This window comes from Tachyglossus aculeatus, chromosome 6 (genome assembly GCF_015852505.1).
Source record: "Tachyglossus aculeatus isolate mTacAcu1 chromosome 6, mTacAcu1.pri, whole genome shotgun sequence".
Lineage (NCBI taxonomy): Eukaryota > Metazoa > Chordata > Mammalia > Monotremata > Tachyglossidae > Tachyglossus > Tachyglossus aculeatus.
In genome coordinates, this window is record NC_052071.1 from 37,004,524 (window position 1) to 37,024,156 (window position 19,633).

Here is a 19,633-nt window from a genome sequence, read left to right on the forward strand (position 1 = left end):
TTAGGCCACACTGCTTATTATGTGCAGAGCACGATATTAAGCACTTGGGAAAGTACATTATAGTTAGCAGATGCAATCCCTGCCCACAAGGAGCTTAGAGTCTACAGATAATAACAATAATACCTATCTCTCCAAACCTCACAATGTTGTGAGGACAAAATAATAATAACAGTAATAATAGTAATAATAATAATAATGTTGGCATTTGTTAAGCGCTTTCTATATGCCATGCACTGTTCTAAGCGCTGGGGTAGATACAAGCTAATCAGGTTGTTCCACCTGGGGCACACAGTCTTCATCCCCATTTTACAGATGAGGGAACTGAGGCCCAGAGAAGTTAAGTGATTTTGCTCAAGGTCACACAGCTGACACGTGGCAGAGGTGGGATTAGATCCTACGACCTCTGGCTCCCCAGCCCATGCTCTTTCCACTGAGCCAAGCTGCTTCTCAAAAATGAGATAAACATGTTAAAAGTGCTTTGGGAACAAAAATGCCATATCAAATCAAGGTGTTATATTAAGAGTTGCTGCACAGCTTCTAAGGTGACAAGAGGGGGAGGAGGGGCTACGTCCAATCTTTATCTGACACAGTGCAACAAGGGACAGTTAGGGAAGCATGTGTGCATGTGTGATGGGGTTATTAGACCCCCCCCCCCAGTCTTATTATTATTAAGAATAATAGTAGTAATTATTATTATTATTATGGGACTTGTTAAGTTCTTCCTAGGTGTCAAACACTGTTCTAAGCACTGAAGTAGATACAAGTCAGTAAGGTTGGACTCAGGAGGCTCACACTCTTAATCCCCATTTTTACAGATGAGGTAAACTGAGGCCCAGAGAAGTTAAGGAAGACATGTGACGGGGCCGGGATTAGAACCCAGGTCCTTCTGACTCACCAACATAATATTCCACATCTCTCACGGTGAATGTTGGTGAAGGCAGGGTCATCCCCAGCCCATCCTTCTTCAGTACAAGGATGGGCACACTGAAGCTGTTCTCCTCCAAGTACTCCACAGTCAGCTGGGTCCCCGTGGGCTTCAAGATCACCTCATCTGCACTGAAACCCCAAAACAACAATTCAAGTCATAAGAGAAAATGACTTGCAAACTCTTATCCCTTCCGAGCCAAACGGCCTCATCGATCCAATCACCCCAGAATCCTTTAGGAGACAACAAAGCCATCCACGAGAGAAGACAACTATGTAAAATGAGTGAGCAAGTCAATGACAAAACCGGGAATCTGCCCTGTAGTTGTTTGACATTGGTGGGGTGGGGTGGGGAGACTCCTCTAAAAAGGGGAGAATCACACAGAGATTAAAATTAGGGGGGCTGTATGAAGGGGAAGGAGGAGCAAGAATGAAAGAAGAAAAAGAATAAAGTAAGCTTTAATAACAGGACCAGTGAGAGAACTCAAAGGAGCCTGCAAGCAAAGGCCGATTTCCGATCCTTCCCAAGTTCAAAGGGAAGATTCCTAAGATCCATGGCTCTCACCTATGGAATGTTCTGCTCCGCAGCTCCTGAATGAATATAGGGCTCCCAGTTTGGATCGTCTTCCCCACTTCTTTATTCACCAACAGGTCTTGCACTTTCTGAGCCCCTCTTCGCCTTTTCACTGAGTTGGGAAGAGAGACAGGCAAACGTATGAAGATGGGCAGGCGACGGACAGTATTTGGTCTTTGGGGAGCAGCAGTGAATTTGGAAAGGAACAGCAGGGTCGGGAAGAGATCCTTGTGACTTTCTGAAGCTTTTTTTCTTGGAGAGTGCTGAGCCAAAGTTGCCTCAGGAACTTTTCTCACATATTATCCTCTGGTTTTATTAATAATAATATTAATAATAATAATTCTGGTATTTGTTAAGCGCTTACTGTGTACCAGGCACTATACTAAGCACTGGGGTGGATACAAGCAAATAGGGCTTTGCTTCTGTGTGGTAATTTACGTACATAAACAAGTAATGCCCTTACCCTAATCCACACCCCACAAACAAGTTCTCCACTTCCCTGAGATAATGGAGTTCAGAGTTCCCTTGCCACCCACAAATATCAGGTAGGCTGATCCTTTTCCCAGCACGTAGTACAGTGCTTTTCACAAAGAAAGCACTTACTTGATAATGGTAATACATGACAGTGATAACATTAACAAACAATACAGAACCTATGGTTGGCAAAACCATAGCTGATAAGACCAAAGTCATGGAAGATATGAGGTCAGTGATAATTAATTATAATTATAGTATTAAGTGCTTACTATACACCAAGTACTAAGTACTGGAGAAGATACAAGAAAATAACGTTGGACACAGTCCCCATCCTACATGGGGCTCACAGTACAAAGAAAGAGTGAGATATAATTCCCATTTTACTGATGAGGAAATTGAGGTTCAGAGAAGTTATGTAATGTGCGGATGAAGTGGCAAGTGGCAGAGGTGGGATTAGAACTTGAGTCCTCTGACTGTCAGGCCCTTGCTCTCTTAAACTAGGCCACAGTGCTTCCCTGATTTCTATTATGCCAGGTAAAATTAAATTAACATTTGTTAGAGGGGAACAAAAATTATTTTTATGCTTGCTTCAAGACGCCTGAACTCTCATGTGCTGCCACCAGTGCTGGGCTACACATCACTATACTGTTATAATTATACGGATATATATGTATGTAGATACAGTAAACATAACATCTATATATGAGTGCCAGTTCCAGGACCAATCAATCAATCACTGGTCTTTACTAAATGCTTACTGTGTGCAGAACACTTCATTATGCACTTAGGGAACTACAATACAACAGAGTTGGTAGATATGTCCCCTGCCAGCAAGGAGCTCACAGTCTACAGGAAGACCAGATCATCATCAATCGTACTTATTGAGTGCTTACTGTGTGCAGAGCACTGTACTAAGCGCTTGGGAAGTACAAGTTGGCAACATATAGAGACAGTCCCTACGCAGCAGTGGGCTCACAGTCTAAAAGTCCAGATAGCAGGAGGGCAGCGAGCAGTCTAGTTCCAAAAAGGGAGGGTTTTGATGAAACTCTGCCCCAGAGGTCTGTAACCTTTTCATGCACAGCAGACGAGCAAAAATGAAATCCTTGAGCAGTCGGGGTGCAAAGAACCGATTGTACAATTTAAATTAAGAGGAGGAAGAGTAGGAAGGGGAGGAGGAAAGAAAGCATACAGTAAGCGCTTAATAACTATCAATGAATGAATGCAAGAGGAGGAAAGGAGAGCGAGACAACAACTATTCCTGGTGAGGGAGTGCCAAAGGGATGAAGGAAGGCTTTCAAACACTGGTGTTGAACACACCTTCTTTGGGAGAAGTCTCTCCTCACTGGAGCAGTGGCTTGGTGGGGAGGGGGATTCTGCTGTCAGATCCCTGCTGGAAGCAGTCTTTCCCAATCTGCCTGGAGATGGAAGTGACGGTCTGGTGATCCTAAGCTGTACCCTGAAACATCCAGCCTCGTCTGTACATGCTCTGCTCTGATTCTCCTGCTGTTTTCAAAGAGTCCGGTCTAGCTAGTTGCGTGCATGTCTTTTTCTGCTGTTGGTGTTTTTTCATGCTTGTTTTTTCCTTTTTTCCAGGTTGCTCGTTGTGGGCAGGGAATAGTCTGTTATATTGTACTCTCCCAACTGCTTAGTAGAGTGCTCTGCACACAATAAGTGATGTGGGACTGGGAGCGGGGATGAATAAAGGGAGCAAATCAGAGCGACACAGAAGGGAATGGGTGAAGAGGAAAGGAGGGCTTAGTCAGGGAAGGCCTCTTGGAGGAGATGGGCCTTCAGTGAGGCTTTGAAGTTGGAGAAAGTTTGCTGAATATGAAGTGGGAGGACGTTCCAGCCCAGACGCAGAAAGTGGGTGAGAGCTCAGCAGCGAGATAGATGAAATCGAGGTACAGTGAGAAGTTTAGCATTAGGGAAGAATGTCTGTCCTCCTTTCTATACTATAAGCTCCTTGTGGGCAGAGAACGCGTCTACCAATTCTGCTGCATTGTACTCTCCCAAGTACTCACTAAAGTGTTCTGCACATGGTAAGTGCTCAATAAATAAAACTGACTGATAAATAGTCCACCAATGCAACAGCTGCCCTTAGAACTTTTGCATTTTATGTCCACTTTCAGCACTTAATGTATATTCAATTGTTTATTCAGTTATTTTATCTTGGCGTATTCATACTATTACCCGATACATTTTTGTTCTTCTTCCTCTTCTTACTAAGTGGAGAAAACTTCTAACTGCCCCATGAGAATAAAAGTCAAGGAAAATGTTTTGCTTCTGTTGTAAGCTCTCAGGCACTTAAATACCCTTAAGTTCCCTGGATAACAACAGCCAATGATTGATACAATCGTGGAGAAACATAATGGGATCTTGGTGCAGAAGAGCCCAGCTGGCTTGAAATGACAAGTGTATCCGATTCTCCTGTACTAACAGGGCTGCATTATTTCAGGATTCTATGTTAAGAGAAACTCACCCTGTAGTATTTACCCCAGTGCCCACCACCATGTGCATATTCATTCCTTCATTCAATCATTTACTCATTCATTCAGTCAGTCGTATTTATTGAGCGCTTACTGGGTGCAGAGCACGGTACTATGCACAGTTGCTTCTTCTACTACCGTGTCGGTCCATATCCAGATCCGAAGCATGTTGTCGGAAGACCATTCCCTAATTTGCTGCCAAATTCTAACCAAACATAGAGTGAAAACGCAAATGCACTGCTCTCCACAGACATGGAAAACTGTGGTTACTCAAAATGACGTACCATGGTGGACAAAATGGCATACAGACAACTGTACATGGATATGCCGACTCGAGTTGGAAGAACTTACTTAGCAAGGAGAATCAACATAAGGAGCCACTCCCCAGGTGACAAACTGTCAAAGATTCCCCCAGTACTGAGGCCCATGGGATATCCTTGGCTGGAAGGCAAAACGATGATCTGGGGCTAGGAATTCCACACCATTCACTATATCCAACTGTCAAATTCTTCTGCGGATTGCTGGTCCCCCAAGTCCCCACAAACTTTTTTTAGGAAGAGGGAACCTAAGCCCTAACCGCTCAACTGGAATAGCCTCGTTGCTTGAGAAATCCTCTTGAACAGAGATGCCGATTTCTCCCTGACTGAAACATCCTTCCAAATCAGAGTCATCAAACCATACCCCCCCCTTCCTTCAAAACCCTTCTTAAAAACTATCTCCTCCATGAGGTATACCTTGATTCATTCCCCATTATCCTTCTCATAGTTTCCCTTCAGTCACTTTATTGTGCGTGGGTCGCCTTCTTATACTGGTTCTTGTTTATCTGCTTGTAGCTATAATTTTTATCTCTATCATGATTTTTTTTCAACTATATTCTAGGCACCAATTTATGTGTGCTTCTCTTCGCCCATTACGTTGTAAGCTACTGGGTCTTACTCTTCGTAGGTCAGTGTCTTTGACGCTCTACAGCCGTTAGCCATTCAATCTCGGTTAGTGATGGGGATAATAATAATAATGGTGGCATTTGTTAGGTGCTTACTATGTACAAAGCACTGTTCTAAGCGCTGGGGGGGATGCAAGGTGATCAGATTGTTCCACGTGGGGCTCACGTTCTTAATCCCCATTTTTCAGATGAGGGAACTGAGGCTCAGAGAAGTGAAGTGACTTGCCCAAGGTCACACAGCAGACATGTGGCAGAGCCGGATTTCGAACCCATGACCTCTGACTCCCAAGCCCGGGCTCTTTCCATTGAACCACGCTGCTTCTCATTCTCGTCGCCTCCTCATCCTTGTCTTGGAAATATAAAGGATTATTAGGATAGGCTGGGGAGCAATCAGCAGGGTCCTCTGGCCATGCTCTGACCCACTTTTGGAGAAGAGTTACTTACTGACAGATGGTCCATGAAGGATCTCACAATTGGGACAATGGTAGAGGTCGATGTCAGCCGCCTTCTCCTCTTCTACTCCAACACAACTGGGGGAAAAGTGAAACAATTTGTGCTCAAGGTTAAAAGTTGCTTCTGGCCAGTAAGATGCAACAGTAACGAGCCCTTTTCTATAACGCTTCTCTCAAAGTCCTTTGCAATCCCTCATCCCTTTCCTCTTCACCTAGCGCTCTGTTCAAGCATTTGGCTGGAAGATATTTATCCTTATAACTGCCCTGAGAGCTACATTAGATCAGGAAGCAGTCAGTATTTATGGAATCCCCTCTGGTATTCACTTAAACCATCAGACTTCCTTTAAAGGAGGGGTAGTAGCAATAATAATATTAATAAGAAGAATAGTCACAGTATTTGTTAAGCAGTCATTATGTGCCAAGTACTGTACTAAGCAGTGGGGTAGACATGAGATAATCAGATTCGACAGAGTCCCTATCCCACATGGGGCTTGCAGCCTATGTAGGAGGGAGGACTAGTATTTAATCCCCATTTTATAGATGAGGAAACTGAGGCACTGAAAAGTTCAGCGACTTGCCCAAGGTCACACAGCAGAGGAGAGGGGGAGCTGAGATTAGAACCCAGGTCCTCTGGGTCCCAAGGCCCAGGCTCTTTCCACTAGACCACACTGCTTCTCACTGAAGTCCACAAAGGATTCTGTGATTTGGGCTGCCATAATAATAATAATAACAGTACTTGTTAAGTGCTATGTGCCAAGCACTGTTCAAAGCACTGGGGTAGATACAAGTCAATCAGGTTGGACACAGTCCCTGTCCCACATGGGGCTCACGCTTTTAATCCCCATTTTGCAGATGAGGTAACTGAGGCCCAGAGAAGTTCAGCGACTTGCCCAATATCACACAGCAATATCACACATACTCTATCCACTAAGTGACACTGCTGCTCCAAGCTGCTTCTCCCACCTCTTCAAATCCACCAGCCTCTGGCTCTTCCACCTTCTAAGCCTCCTCCATGGAGATTTTAGACTGTGAGCCCACTGTTGGATAGGGACTGTCTCTATGTGTTGCAAACCTGTACTTCCCAAGCGCTTAGTACAGTGCTCTGCACACAGTAAGCGCTCAATAAATACGATTGATGATGATGATTTCTCCGATTAATTTCCTCTACCCCTAACAGGGTTGCATTCTTGCAGGATTCTATGTTAAGGGAAACAACATAGCCATGTCGTTCCGAAAGCCAACGTTAGCACTTTTTGAATATACAGTCATCCTTAGCAATTACGAGCATATTGAATGACACACACTTATTTATTCATTTATCTTTCCAGTCTCTTTCCATTGCCAGTTGCCCCTGGTCTCTTTCCTGCCCCAGCTATTTGGACATAATAAGGTCCGCCTGGCTCCCCTGTTATTAGATTATTAGATTGTAAGTTCCTTGAAGGCAAGGAGCTGTGCCTATTCTTTCTTCTATATTTTCTCAAGCAGTTAGTTCTTCTATGTTCCGCACAGAGTAGGTACTTAGTAAATTCTGTTAATCGGTGACAGTGCTCCTGCACTATCCAGAGCAGAAGCTCTAGCCATTTCTAACGGGTAACCTTAACCCTAGGCAGGTAGAAACAACTCTACCGTCATCGCTGACCTGAACGGAAATCGGAGCTCCTAGGTGGAAGAGGAAACTATCCAATCCATTCCAGCTAAATTTGCCGCTCAACACTGAAGTTTTAATCGGACTCCACCAACGTATAAATTCCTGATTTGCTACTTGAGAGAGAAGCCTCATCAGGCCACAGTTTTAATCGGGCTCAACCAATGTATAAATTCCTGATTTGCTACTTGAGAGAGAAGCCTCATCAGGCCACAGTTTTAATCGGACTCAACCAATGTATAAATTCCTGATTTGCTACTTGAGAGAGAAGCCTCATCAGGCCACTGCCTCCCCTCACTTCCTATACGGCAGAAAGCAAAACCCCACAGCCTCTTTCTATACTGAAAAATGAAAGAACCAGGCTAACTTCACCCCACGTCAATAAGAGTCCCAGCTCCACCAATTGTCAGCTGTGTGACTTTGGGCAAGTCACTTTACTTCTCCGGGCCTCAGTTCCCTCATCTGGAAAATGGGGATTAAATCTGTGAGCCCCACGAGGGACAACCTGATCACCCTGTAACCTCCCCAGTGCTTAGAACAGTGCTTTGCACATAGTAAGCACTTAATAAATGCCATTAAAAAAAAAAAAAAAGAGTCATATCCCATTCTGGTTTCATCCCCTTGGCAATGCAAACCATGGAGCTGAGCCCCAAGTTGGCACCTTAAGGCAGGGAAGGAGCAATGTTCCGCTTGAGTTTCACGGACACAGGAAAACCTGGTCCTCACCCTCCCCCTCCAACCGGTCTTTTTTTGTTTTTCTGGCTGCTCTTCCCCTCTGGGAATTCCTCTTGGAGAAGGTGGATTTGTAGAAGGATTTTGAAGATGGGAGGGACATGGTTTGACAAAACTAAATGGAGCGCTTTTTTCATCTGTGGGGGAATGTCACGAACAGCGGATCGAAGATGGAAAAGTTAGGAATGAGGAGATTTGCTGGGAAGAAAAAGGCACAGAGTGGAATGCAGTGGGAGAAAGAGGGGTAAGCTGGGTCAGTCTTGAGTTTAGTGGTCAGGTCAGTGGTGGTCAGTCTCCAACTCTGGGGATCTCTCGAAAGGGGAGCTCATCAACTATTCAACTATTCAAATGACTTCCAACTCTCCATTTCCAGCCCTGACCTCATGTTTCCTCCTTTTCTGTTTTTATTTATGATATTTGTTAAGTGTGTTATGTACCAGGCACTGTACTAAGCACTGAAGTAGATACAAGCTAACCAGGTTGGACGCAGTCCATGTCCCACATGGAGCTCACAGTCTTAATCACCTTTTTACAGATGAGGAAACTGAGGTGCTGAGAAGGTAAATAATAATAGTGATGGCTTTTTTTAAGCGCTTACCATGTGCAAAGCACTGTTCTAAGCACTGGGGAGGATCCGACTTGGACTTCCCAAGCGCTTGGTACAGTGCTCTGCACACAGTAAGCGCTCAATACGATTGATTGATTAGTACAGTGCTCTGCACACAGTAAGCGCTCAATAAATATGATTGATTGATCTGGAAAATGGGGATGAAGACTGTGAGCCCCCCGCGGGACAACCTGATCACCTTGTAACCTCCCCAGCGCTTAGAACAGTGCTTTGCACATAGTAAGCGCTTAATAAATGCCATTATTATTATATAAGGTGATCAGGTTGTCCCATGTGGGGCTCACAGTCTTAATCCCCATTTTACAGATGAGGTAACTGAGGCACAGAGAAGTCAAGTGCCTTGCCCAAAGCCACACAGCTGACAATTGGCGGAGCCGGGATTTGAACCCATGACCTCTGGCTCCCAAGCCCGTGTTCTTTCCATTGAGCCACGCTGCTTCTCATTAAGCCACACTGCTTCTCATAATGACTCGCCCAAGGTCTTACACCTTGGGCAATGACTTGCACAGCAGGGAAGAGGCATAATGACTTGCACAGCAGAGAAGTGGCAGAGCCAGAATTGGAACACAGGTCCTCTGACTCCCAAGCCCAAGACACTAGGCCACACCACTTCTCCCTCTAGGACATTTCTATCTAGACAACCCCAGCAGAACTAAAGCTGAAATTCTCTTTTTCTGTCCTAAACCCACTCCACTTCCTAATCTTCCTACTACTATCAACCATTCCTCTCAGGCCCACAAACTTGCAATCTCAGTATCATCTCTGCCCCCTCTTCCTGATATACTTCCACAGTCAATCCCTAAAGCCCTGCTGATAATTCTTCCGCAATGTTTCTTAATCCCAGTTCTGCCACATATCTGCTGTGTGACCTTGGGCAAGTCACTTCACTTCTCTGGGCCTCAGTTACCTCACCTGTAAAATGGGGATTGAGACTGTGAGCCCACATGGGACTGGGACTGTGTCCAATTCGATTTTCTTGTACCTACTCCAGCGCTTAGTACAGTGCCTGTCACGTAGTAACAAATCCCAATCAGTGGGATTTATTGAGCACCTCTTGGGTGCAAACCAATATACTGGGCAGTTGGGAAAGTAGACAAACTAAGGACTGTTGAGTGTGAAGATTCTCACCTCGAAGATCCTTTCTTGGCTTATTGACTGTTTCTTGTTGTCATAGCAATACACGGCAACACTTCTCTACCCTAACCTAGATTGCGAGTCCCGTGTGGGAAAGGGACGGTTTCTCATCTGTTACAACTGAATATCTCCTCCAGCACTCAGCACAGTGATCGGCACAAAATAAGCGCTTAATAAATACCAAAACAGAAGACAAATAGACAAGCCCGGCCTAAAAGGATCTTACAGTCTTCAGTTTTTCTTATAAATGTACGAGTCGCCCGCCAATTGGAGCCCATCCTCCTCCTCTTCAGAACCGCCAAGAATTCTCCATTGCATAAAACAAAAACTCCTGACCACTAAACTCAAGACTGACCCAGCTTACCCCTCTTTCTCCCACTACATTCCACTCTGTGCCTTCTTCTTCCCAGCAAATCTCCTCATTCCTAACTTTTCCATCTTCGATCCACTGCTCATGACATTCCCTCGCAGATGAAATAAGCTCTCCATTTAGTTTTGTCAAACCATGTCCCTCCCATCTTCAAAATCCTTCTACAAATCCACCTTCTCCAAGAGGAATTCCCTGATGACTCTCCTACTTATCTACCCCTCTTTCCCCGGTATTTATTACATATGTGTCATTTTTTTCCATTAATATACTGTATCCCAGCCTTTCTCGATTAGACTGTAAATTCCTCAAGGACAAGTCAGCAGGACACTGAGAAAATTCTGACTGGACCAGTGCCCATGGAGTCAGAGTGGCAGCCTGAAGTTAGGAAAAAACTTTCACTCTTTCTTTTATTCGCACTTATTCCCATCGTCTCTACTTTTAACCATTCAGAGGAGAAATGGCCAGAAAGTACACAAAAAATACTGTGGGGAGGATGGCGATGATGATGGCTGTTGCTCAAAATAAAGTCTGTTCAATCACTTCCAGTTTTGATGTGAACAAGATCTCCAAATCATGACTCTTTTAGAAGCTGCTGAATGTCTTTAAGGCACAAAATACTAGACCACAGGATAAAGTGTTCAGCTACTTCTGCCACTGACTGCCAGATAGCCTCATGAAATTATTATTATTAATAATGATTACAGTAATTGTTAAGTACTTATGCTGTGCCAAGCACCAAACTAAGAGCAGACACAAGATAATCAGGTTGGGCAGAATGCCTGTCCCGCAGTCTAAAAGGGAGGGCAAACAGGTATTTAATCCCCATTTTACAGATGAGGAAACTGAAGTACAGAGAAATTAAATGACTTACCCAATGTCCCACAGCAGGCAAGTGTTGGAACCTGCACAATTCACTGAGCTGGGACTTTTCCCTTAGTTAAAAATTACGAATTCAGTAACAGGATAATAATATTTATTTATTCAGTCTTACAGCTTTGGAGAAGTGTACTCTACTCTTACTTAAGGTTGATTGGCTTTGGTCCAGATTTTTAAAAAAATGTGTATTGATTTATCCTCAAGGTTTCAGTTAATTATGTTTCCTTGTTTAGGTCCGAATAACTCATAATTGGACACCCCAGAACAACAACAATGGTTCTGCAAGGAATTTACTTCATTCATTCATTCAATCGTATTTATTGAGCGCTTACTGTGTGCAGAGCACTGTACTAAGCGCTTGGGAAGTACAAGTTGGCAACTTCAGCAGCAGTTGGATTCCATCCCCTCTCTCCACATTTCAAAGTCAATGAACCCCGGCAAAGAGAGACTTCGAGTCAAGATTAGAAAGAGAATGAAAACTCACAGAGGTCGAGAAATAAGACGTTTATAAAGGAGGCCTGGCCCCTGAAGGTACAAGGGAGCTGTAGTGTTCTCTTGTATTCATTCATTCATTCAATCGTATTTATTGAGCGCTTACTGTGTGCAGAACACTGTACTAAGCGCTTGGGAAGTCCAAGCTGGCAACATATAGAGACGGTCCCCACCCAACAGCGGGCTCACAGTCTAGAAGGGGGAGACAGACAACAAAACAAAACATATTAACAAAATAAAATAAGCGCTTAGTACAGTAGTCCGCACACAGTAGCGCTCAATAAAGATGACTGACTGATTAACTGGGGCTGAAGGATGGGATATGGGGAGAGAAAAGCTGCATTTGCGAGGTGTGGTGGCCCTGATCTGTGGGAAAATTTTAGAATCCTAAAACTTTCGATAAGGATTCTGAAATGAAACACGGGGGCTTAGTGGAAAGACCTCGGGTTTGGGAGTCAGAGGTCATGGGTTCTAATCCCGGCTTCGCCACTTGTCAGCTGTGTGGGTTTGGGCAAGTCCCTTAACTTCTCTGTGCCTCAGTTACTTCATCTGGAAAATGGGGATTAAGACCCTGAGCCCCACACGGGACATCCTGATTACCTTGTATCTACACCAGCGCTCAGAACGGTGCTTGGCACAGAGTAAGCGCTTAACAAATACCATCATTATTATTATTATTCTCTGTGCCTCAGTTCCCTCATCTGTAAAATGTGGATGAAGACTTTGAGCCCCACGTGGGACAACCTGATCACCTTGTATCCTTCCCAGAACAGGGCTTGGCACATAGTAAGCGCTTAACGAATACATCATTATTATTATTATTATTATTATTATTATTCTCTGGGCCTCAGTTCCCTCATCTATCAAATGGGGATGAAGACTGTAAGCCCCACGTGGGACAACCTGACCAACTTGTATCCTTCCCAGAACAGTGCTTGGCACATAGTAAGCGCTTATCAAATACCATCATCATTATTATTATTATTATTATTATTGTTATTATTATTATTCTCCGTGCCTCAGTTCCCTCATCTGTAAAATGTGGATGAAGTCTGTGAGCCCCACGTGGAACAACCTGATTCATTCATTCTTTCATTCAATCGTATTTATTGAGCGCTTACTGTGTGCAGAGCACTGTACTAAGTGCTTGGGAATTACAAGTTGGCAACTTAAAGAGACGGTCCCTACCCAACAGTGGACTCACAGTCTAGAAGGGGAAGACAGAGAACAAAACATATTAACAAAATAAAATAAATAGAATAAACATGTACAAATAAAATAAATAAGTATCCTTCCCAGAACAGGGCTTGGCACATAGTAAGCACTTAACAAATACCATCATTATTATTATTATTCTCTGGGCCTCGGTTTCCTCATCTGTCAAATGAGGGTGAAGCCTGTGAGCCCCACGTGGGACAACCTGATCACCCTGTATCCTCCCCAGAGCAGCGCTTGGCACATAGTAAGTGCTTAACAAATACCATCATTATTATTATTATTCTCCGGGCCTCAGTTCCCTCATCTGTCAAATGGAGATGAAGACTGTGAGCCCCACGTGGGACAACCTGATCACCTTGTATCCTTCCCAGAGCAGTGCTCGGCACACAGTAGGTGCTGACCTGATGTCATCATTACTATTACTTTAGAGAAGCAGCATGACGAAAGAGCCCGGGCTTTGGAGTCAGAGGTCATGGGTTCAAATCCCGGGTCTGCCACTTGTCAGCTGTGTGACTCTGGGCAAGTTACTTGACTTCTCTGTGCCTCAGTTACCTCATCTGTAAAATGGGGATGAAGACTGTGAGCCCCCCGTGGGGCCACCTGATCATCCTGTAACCTCTCCAGTGCTTAGGACAGTGTTTTGCACATAGTAAGCGCTTAATAAATGCCATCATTGTTATTATTATTAAAATGGGGATGAAGACTATGAGCCCCACGTGGGACCACCTGATCACCTTGTACCCTCCCCAGAGCAGTGCTTGGCACATAGTAAGCGCTTAACAAATACCATCATTATTATTATTATTCTCTGGGCCTCAGTTCCCTCACCTGTAAAATGGGGGTGAAGACTGTGAGCCCCACGTGGGTCCACCTGATCATCTTGTAACCTCTCCAGTGCTTAGGACAGTGTTTTGCACATAGTAAGCGCTTAATAAATGCCATCATTGTTATTATTATTAAAATGGGGATGAAGACTATGAGCCCCACGTGGGACCACCTGATCACCTTGTACCCTCCCCAGAGCAGTGCTTGGCACATAGTAAGCGCTTAACAAATACCATCATTATTATTATTATTCTCTGGGCCTCAGTTCCCTCACCTGTAAAATGGGGGTGAAGACTGTGAGCCCCACGTGGGTCCACCTGATCACCTTGTACCCTCCCCAGAGCAGTGCTTGGCACATAGTAGGCGCTTAACAAATACCATCATTATTATTATTCTCTGTGCCTCCGTTCCCTCACCTGTAAAACGGGGGTGAAGACTGTGAGCCCCACGTGGGACAACTGATCACCTTGTGCCCTCCCCAGAGCAGCGCTTGGCACATAGTAAGCGCTTAACAAATACCATCATTATTATTATTCCCTGTGCCTCCGTTCCCTCACCTGTAAAACAGGGGTGAAGCCTGTGAGCCCCCCGTGGGCCCACCTGATCACCCTGTGCCCTCCCCAGAGCAGCGCTTGGCACATAGTAAGCGCTTAACAAATACCATCATTACTATTATTCTCTGTGCCTCTGTTCCCTCACCTGTAAAACGGGGGTGAAGCCTGTGAGCCCCACGTGGGACCACCTGATCACCTGGTACCCTCCCCCGAGCAGCACTTGGCACATAGTAAGCGCTTAGCAAATACCGTCATTATTATTATATATAATATAATATGTATATATGTATTATGTTTGTACATATTTATTACTCTATTTATTTTACTTGTACGTATCTGTTCTATTTATTTTATTTTGTTAGTATGTTTGGTTTTGTTCTCTGTCCCCCTCTTTTAGACCATAAGCCCACTGTTGGGTAGGGACCGTCTCTATATGTTGCCAACTTGTACTTCCCAAGCGCTTAGTCCAGTGCTCTGCACACAGTAAGCGTTCAATAAATACGATTGATTGATTGATTGATTATTATTCTCTGTGCCTCTGCTCCCTCCCCCGTTTTACAGGTGTGAAGCCTGTGAGCCCCACGTGGGACAACTTGATCACCTGGTGCCCTCCCCAGGACAGCGCTTGGCACATAGTAAGCGCTTAACAAATACTATCAGTATTATTATTATTATTCTCTTGGCCTCTGTTCCCTCACCTGTAGAATGGGGGTGAAGACTGTGAGCCCCACGTGGGACAACATGATCACCTTGTGCCCTCCCCAGAGCAGCGCTTGGCACATAGTAAGCGCTTAGCAAATACCATCATTATTATTATTCTCTGTGCCTCCGTTCTCTCACCTGTAAAACGGAGGTGAAAACTGTGAGCCCCACGTGGGACAACCTGATCACTTGGTACCCTCCCCAGAGTAGCGCTTAGCACATAGTAAGCGCTTAACAAATACCATCATTATTATTATTATTCTCTGGGCCTCCGTTCCCTCACCTGTAAAACGGGGGTGAAGCCTGTGAGCCCCCCGTGGGCCCACCTGATCACCTTGTAACCTCCCCTGTGCAGCGCTTGGCACATAGTAAGCGCTTAACAAATACCATCATTATTATTATTATTCTCTGTGCCTCCGTTCCCTCACCTGTAAAACGGGGGTGAAGCCTGTGAGCCCCCCGTGGGCCCACCTGATCACCTTGTAACCTCCCCTGTGCAGCGCTTGGCACATAGTAAGCGCTTAACAAATACCATCATTATTATTATTATTCTCTGTGCCTCCGTTCCCTCACCTGTAAAACGGGGTGAAGCCTGTGAGCCTGATCACCTTGTAACCTCCCCAGCTCTTCGAGCAGTGCTTGGCCCATCGTTAGCGCTTAATAGAGAAGCAGCGTGGCTCAGTGGAAAGAGCCCGGGCTTTGGAGTCAGAGGTTCGAATCCTGACTCCACCACATGTCTGCTGTGTGATCCTGGGCCACTCACTTCACTGGGCCTCAGTTCCCTCATCTGTAAAATGGGGATGAAGACCGTGGGCTCCACATGGGACAACCTGCTCACCCTGTATCCTCCCCAGTGCTTAGAACAGTGCTTTGCACATAGTTATTATTACTAATAATACTATTACTATTAATACTAACAATAACACTAATACTATAAAACTAATACTAATATAATATATAATACTAATATAATATATAATACTAATACTATATTATAATACTAATATAATATATAATACTAATACTATATTATAATACTAGTATAATATATAATACTAATATAATACAAATATATGATACTAATATAATATATAATACTAATATAATATATAATACCAATGCTATATTATAATACTAATATAATACATAATACTAATATATAATACTAATATAACATATAATACTAATGCTATATTATAATACTAACATAATATATAATACTAATATAATATATAATACTAACACCATATTATAATACTGATATAATATATAATACTAATATAATACTAATATATAATACTAATATAATATATAATACCAACACTATATTATAATACTGTTATAATATATATAATATTAATATAATACTAATATAATGCTAATATATAATACTAATATAATATATAATACTAACACTATATTATAATACTGATATAATATATAATACTAATATAATATATAACACTAACACTATATTATAATACTGATATAATATATAATACTAATATAATTCTAATATATAATACCAATATAATATATAACACTAATACTATATTATAACACTAATATAATATATACTACTAATATAATACTAATATATAATACTAATATAATATATAATACGAATACTATATTATAATACTAATATAATATATAATACTAATACTATATTATAATACTACTAATAATACTATAATTATTAATGACAATAATAAAGGCCATCATTTCTTAATGACCCCTCCCCAGAACAGCGCTCGGCACACGGTGGGCGCTGCCCAGGCGTCATCACTCCTGCCCGCCGTTGGGCAGGGGGCCGTCTCCACGCGTAGCCGACTTGGCCTCGCCCAGCGCTTACCACAGTGCCCCGCACACAGCGGGCGCTCAGTAAATACGCCCGACCGACGGCCTGCCACCGGCCCTCCTTACCTGCCGTGGAACCAGTCCTGGCAGAGGTCGCACTCGATCATGAAGCGGGTGACATCGTAGGGCAGGCGGCACAGACAATACACGGGCACCGAGGCCATCTTCGGGCCCAACGGGGCGACTCGCCGGGCATCGATTCAACAGGGAAGGAGCCGCGGGGGGGTCTCCCCAGCTGTCAGTCCGGCCTACTGTTTGGCCCCCTCTCCCCACAACGACTTCTTCGACGGCTAGGCGGGTCCCCAAGTGCGTCCAAAACGTCGGGCCAGGCTCCTTCTTCCCCCTCAGGGCCCACCCGCCCTGCTCGCGGGGGTCTCCATGGAAACCGAAAGCCTTCGCCCCCCCCCACCCTGTTAGCCCTGAGGTAAACAGTGGGGGTCTCCCCGAGAGGGTTCGCCCCGCACCCCGTTAGGCCTGAGGTAAACGCCGGGGGCCCCGCTACTCGAGGCCGGGGCTGAGGCCTAGTAGGCGGCGGCGACGACGACGACGGCCCCCGCGCGCGCGGCCGGCCTGAGGCGAGGAGGGCGGCGCGGCCCACGGAGGTCGGCGGGGCCGCCCCGCTCCGCCTCGTCCCCAACCGCGAAGGCCCGCGGAGAAGCTCCGGGGCGGTGGCGGCGGCCGCTCCGGTGGCCCAATAAAGTTTATTCAAAATAACAGGGCCGCGGGGGGAGGCCAAACCGACGCCATCTTGAGAGTGGCCCGCCCGTGTGGCGCGGGCTCCGGGGGGGCCCGCGGCCGCCATCTTGGGAGCGGCGCGAGCCAACGCTCCTCAGCCCGGGGCGGGCCGTCGCCATCTTGGGTGTGGCGGGCGTGTGGTGGCCATTTCCAAGTCGCCCAGGCCGGGAAAAGCCGGGTGTGCCCGTCCCCACACCATTCCAGTGGGAAAATCCCGGGCTTGGAAGTCAGAGGTCGCGAGTTCTAATCCCGCCCCTGCCACTTGTCAGCTGTGGGACTTTGGGCAAGTCACTTCTCTCTGGGCCTCAGTTCCCTCATCTAGGATGAAGACTGTGAGCCCCAAGTGGGACAACCTGATCACCTTGTATCTACCCCAGCGCTTAGATCAGTGCTTGGCACGTAGTAAGCGCTTAAGAAATGCCATTATTATTATTAGTGTCAGCTGTGGGACTTTGGTCAAGTCACTTCACTTCTCTGAGCCTCAGTTACCTCATCTGTAAAATAGGGATGAAGACTGTGAGCCCCACGGGGGACAACCTGATCACCTTGTATCCTCCCCAGTGCTTATGGCACATAGTATGTGCATAATAAATGCCATTATTATTATTAGTGTCAGCTGTGGGACTTTGGTCAAGTCACTTCTCTGGGCCTCAGTTCCCTCATCTGTAAAACAGGGATGAAAACCGTGAGCCCCACATGGGACCACCTGATCACCTTGTATCCTCCCCAGCACTTAGAACAGTGCTTGGCAGGTAGTAAGCGCTTAAGAAATGCCATTATTATTATTAGTGTCAGCTGTGGGACTTTGGTCAAGTCACTTCACTTCTCTGGGCCTCAGTTACCTCAACTGTAAAACAGGGATGAAAACTGTGAGCCCCAAGTGGGACAACCTGATCACCTTGTAGCCTCCCCAGCGCTTAGAACAGTGCTTGGCATGTAGTAAGCGCTTAATAAATGCCATTATTATTATTAGTGTCAGCTGTGGGTCTTTGGCCAAGTCACTTCACTTCTCTGGGCCTCAGTTCTCTCATCTGTAAAACAGGGATGAAGACTGTGAGCCCCCCATGGGACAACCTGATTACCTTGTATCAACCCCAGCGCTTAGAACAGTGCTTGGCACATAGTAAGCACTTAATAAATGCCATTATTATTATTATTATTGTCAGCTGTGGGACTTTGGCCAAGTCACTTCACTTCTCTGGGCCTCAGTTAGCCTCATCTGTAAAACAGGGATGAAGACTGTGAGCCCCACGTGGGACAACCTGATTACCTTGTATCTACCCCAGCGCTTAGCACGTGGTAAGCGCTTAGTAAATGCCATTATTATTATTATTGTCAGCTGTGGGGCTTTGGTCAAATCACTTCACTTCTCTGGGCCTCGGTGACCTCATCTGTAAAATAGGGATGAAGACTGTGAGCCCCATGTGGGACAGAACAGTGCTTGGCACATAGTAAGCGCTTAACAAATGCCATCATCATTCTTCTCTGGGCCTCAGTTATCTCATCTGTAAATGGGGATTAAGACCGTGGTCCACCCCAGCCGCATACTCCAGCAGAAGAGGCATTGACTGCATTTTCCCTAAAGGCTTAGCATAACCGACTCCATGGTGCGCAAGGCTCAACGACGGGATGCGTGAGGAATAGGCGCCGGCCTTGCGGAAGATTCTGTAATCGAGGAGGGCTGACGCTGTTCAAAACGACTACGACCTGTCCGAGACCCCCCATCCTGCGTGGGCAATGTCTCCTGGTAAACATCTCCTGATAACGGGGTGCCAAGGTTTCGCACGCGTGGCTCAGTGGAAAGAGCCCGGGCTTTGGAGTCAGAGTTCATGGGTTCAAATCCCGGCTCTGCCAACTGTCGGCTGTGTGACTTTCGGCAAGTCACTTCACTTCTCTGGGCCTCAGTTCCCTCATCTGTAAAATGAGGATTAAGACTGTGAGCCCCCTGTGGGACAACCTGATTACCCTGTAACCTCCCCGGCGCTTAGAACAGTGCTTTGCACATA

At 45.2% G+C, this 19,633-nt stretch overlaps 1 protein-coding gene across 1 annotated transcript in view; it reads right to left on the minus strand.

Annotated features, from left to right (window-relative positions):
• PHF8 (PHD finger protein 8) overlaps positions 1 to 17,461 on the minus strand; it is a 39,659-nt gene extending 22,198 nt beyond the window's left edge. The window contains exons 1-4 of the mRNA XM_038747813.1: positions 16,959 to 17,461; positions 5,849 to 5,934; positions 1,490 to 1,610; positions 896 to 1,056 (exon numbers count right to left, since the gene is read on the minus strand). Of these exons, the coding sequence (XP_038603741.1) occupies positions 896 to 1,056; positions 1,490 to 1,610; positions 5,849 to 5,934; positions 16,959 to 17,056 (466 nt within the window). The 5' untranslated portion in view covers positions 17,057 to 17,461. The remainder of the gene's footprint in view (positions 1 to 895; positions 1,057 to 1,489; positions 1,611 to 5,848; positions 5,935 to 16,958) is intronic.
• Positions 17,462 to 19,633: the final 2,172 nt, after the last annotated feature.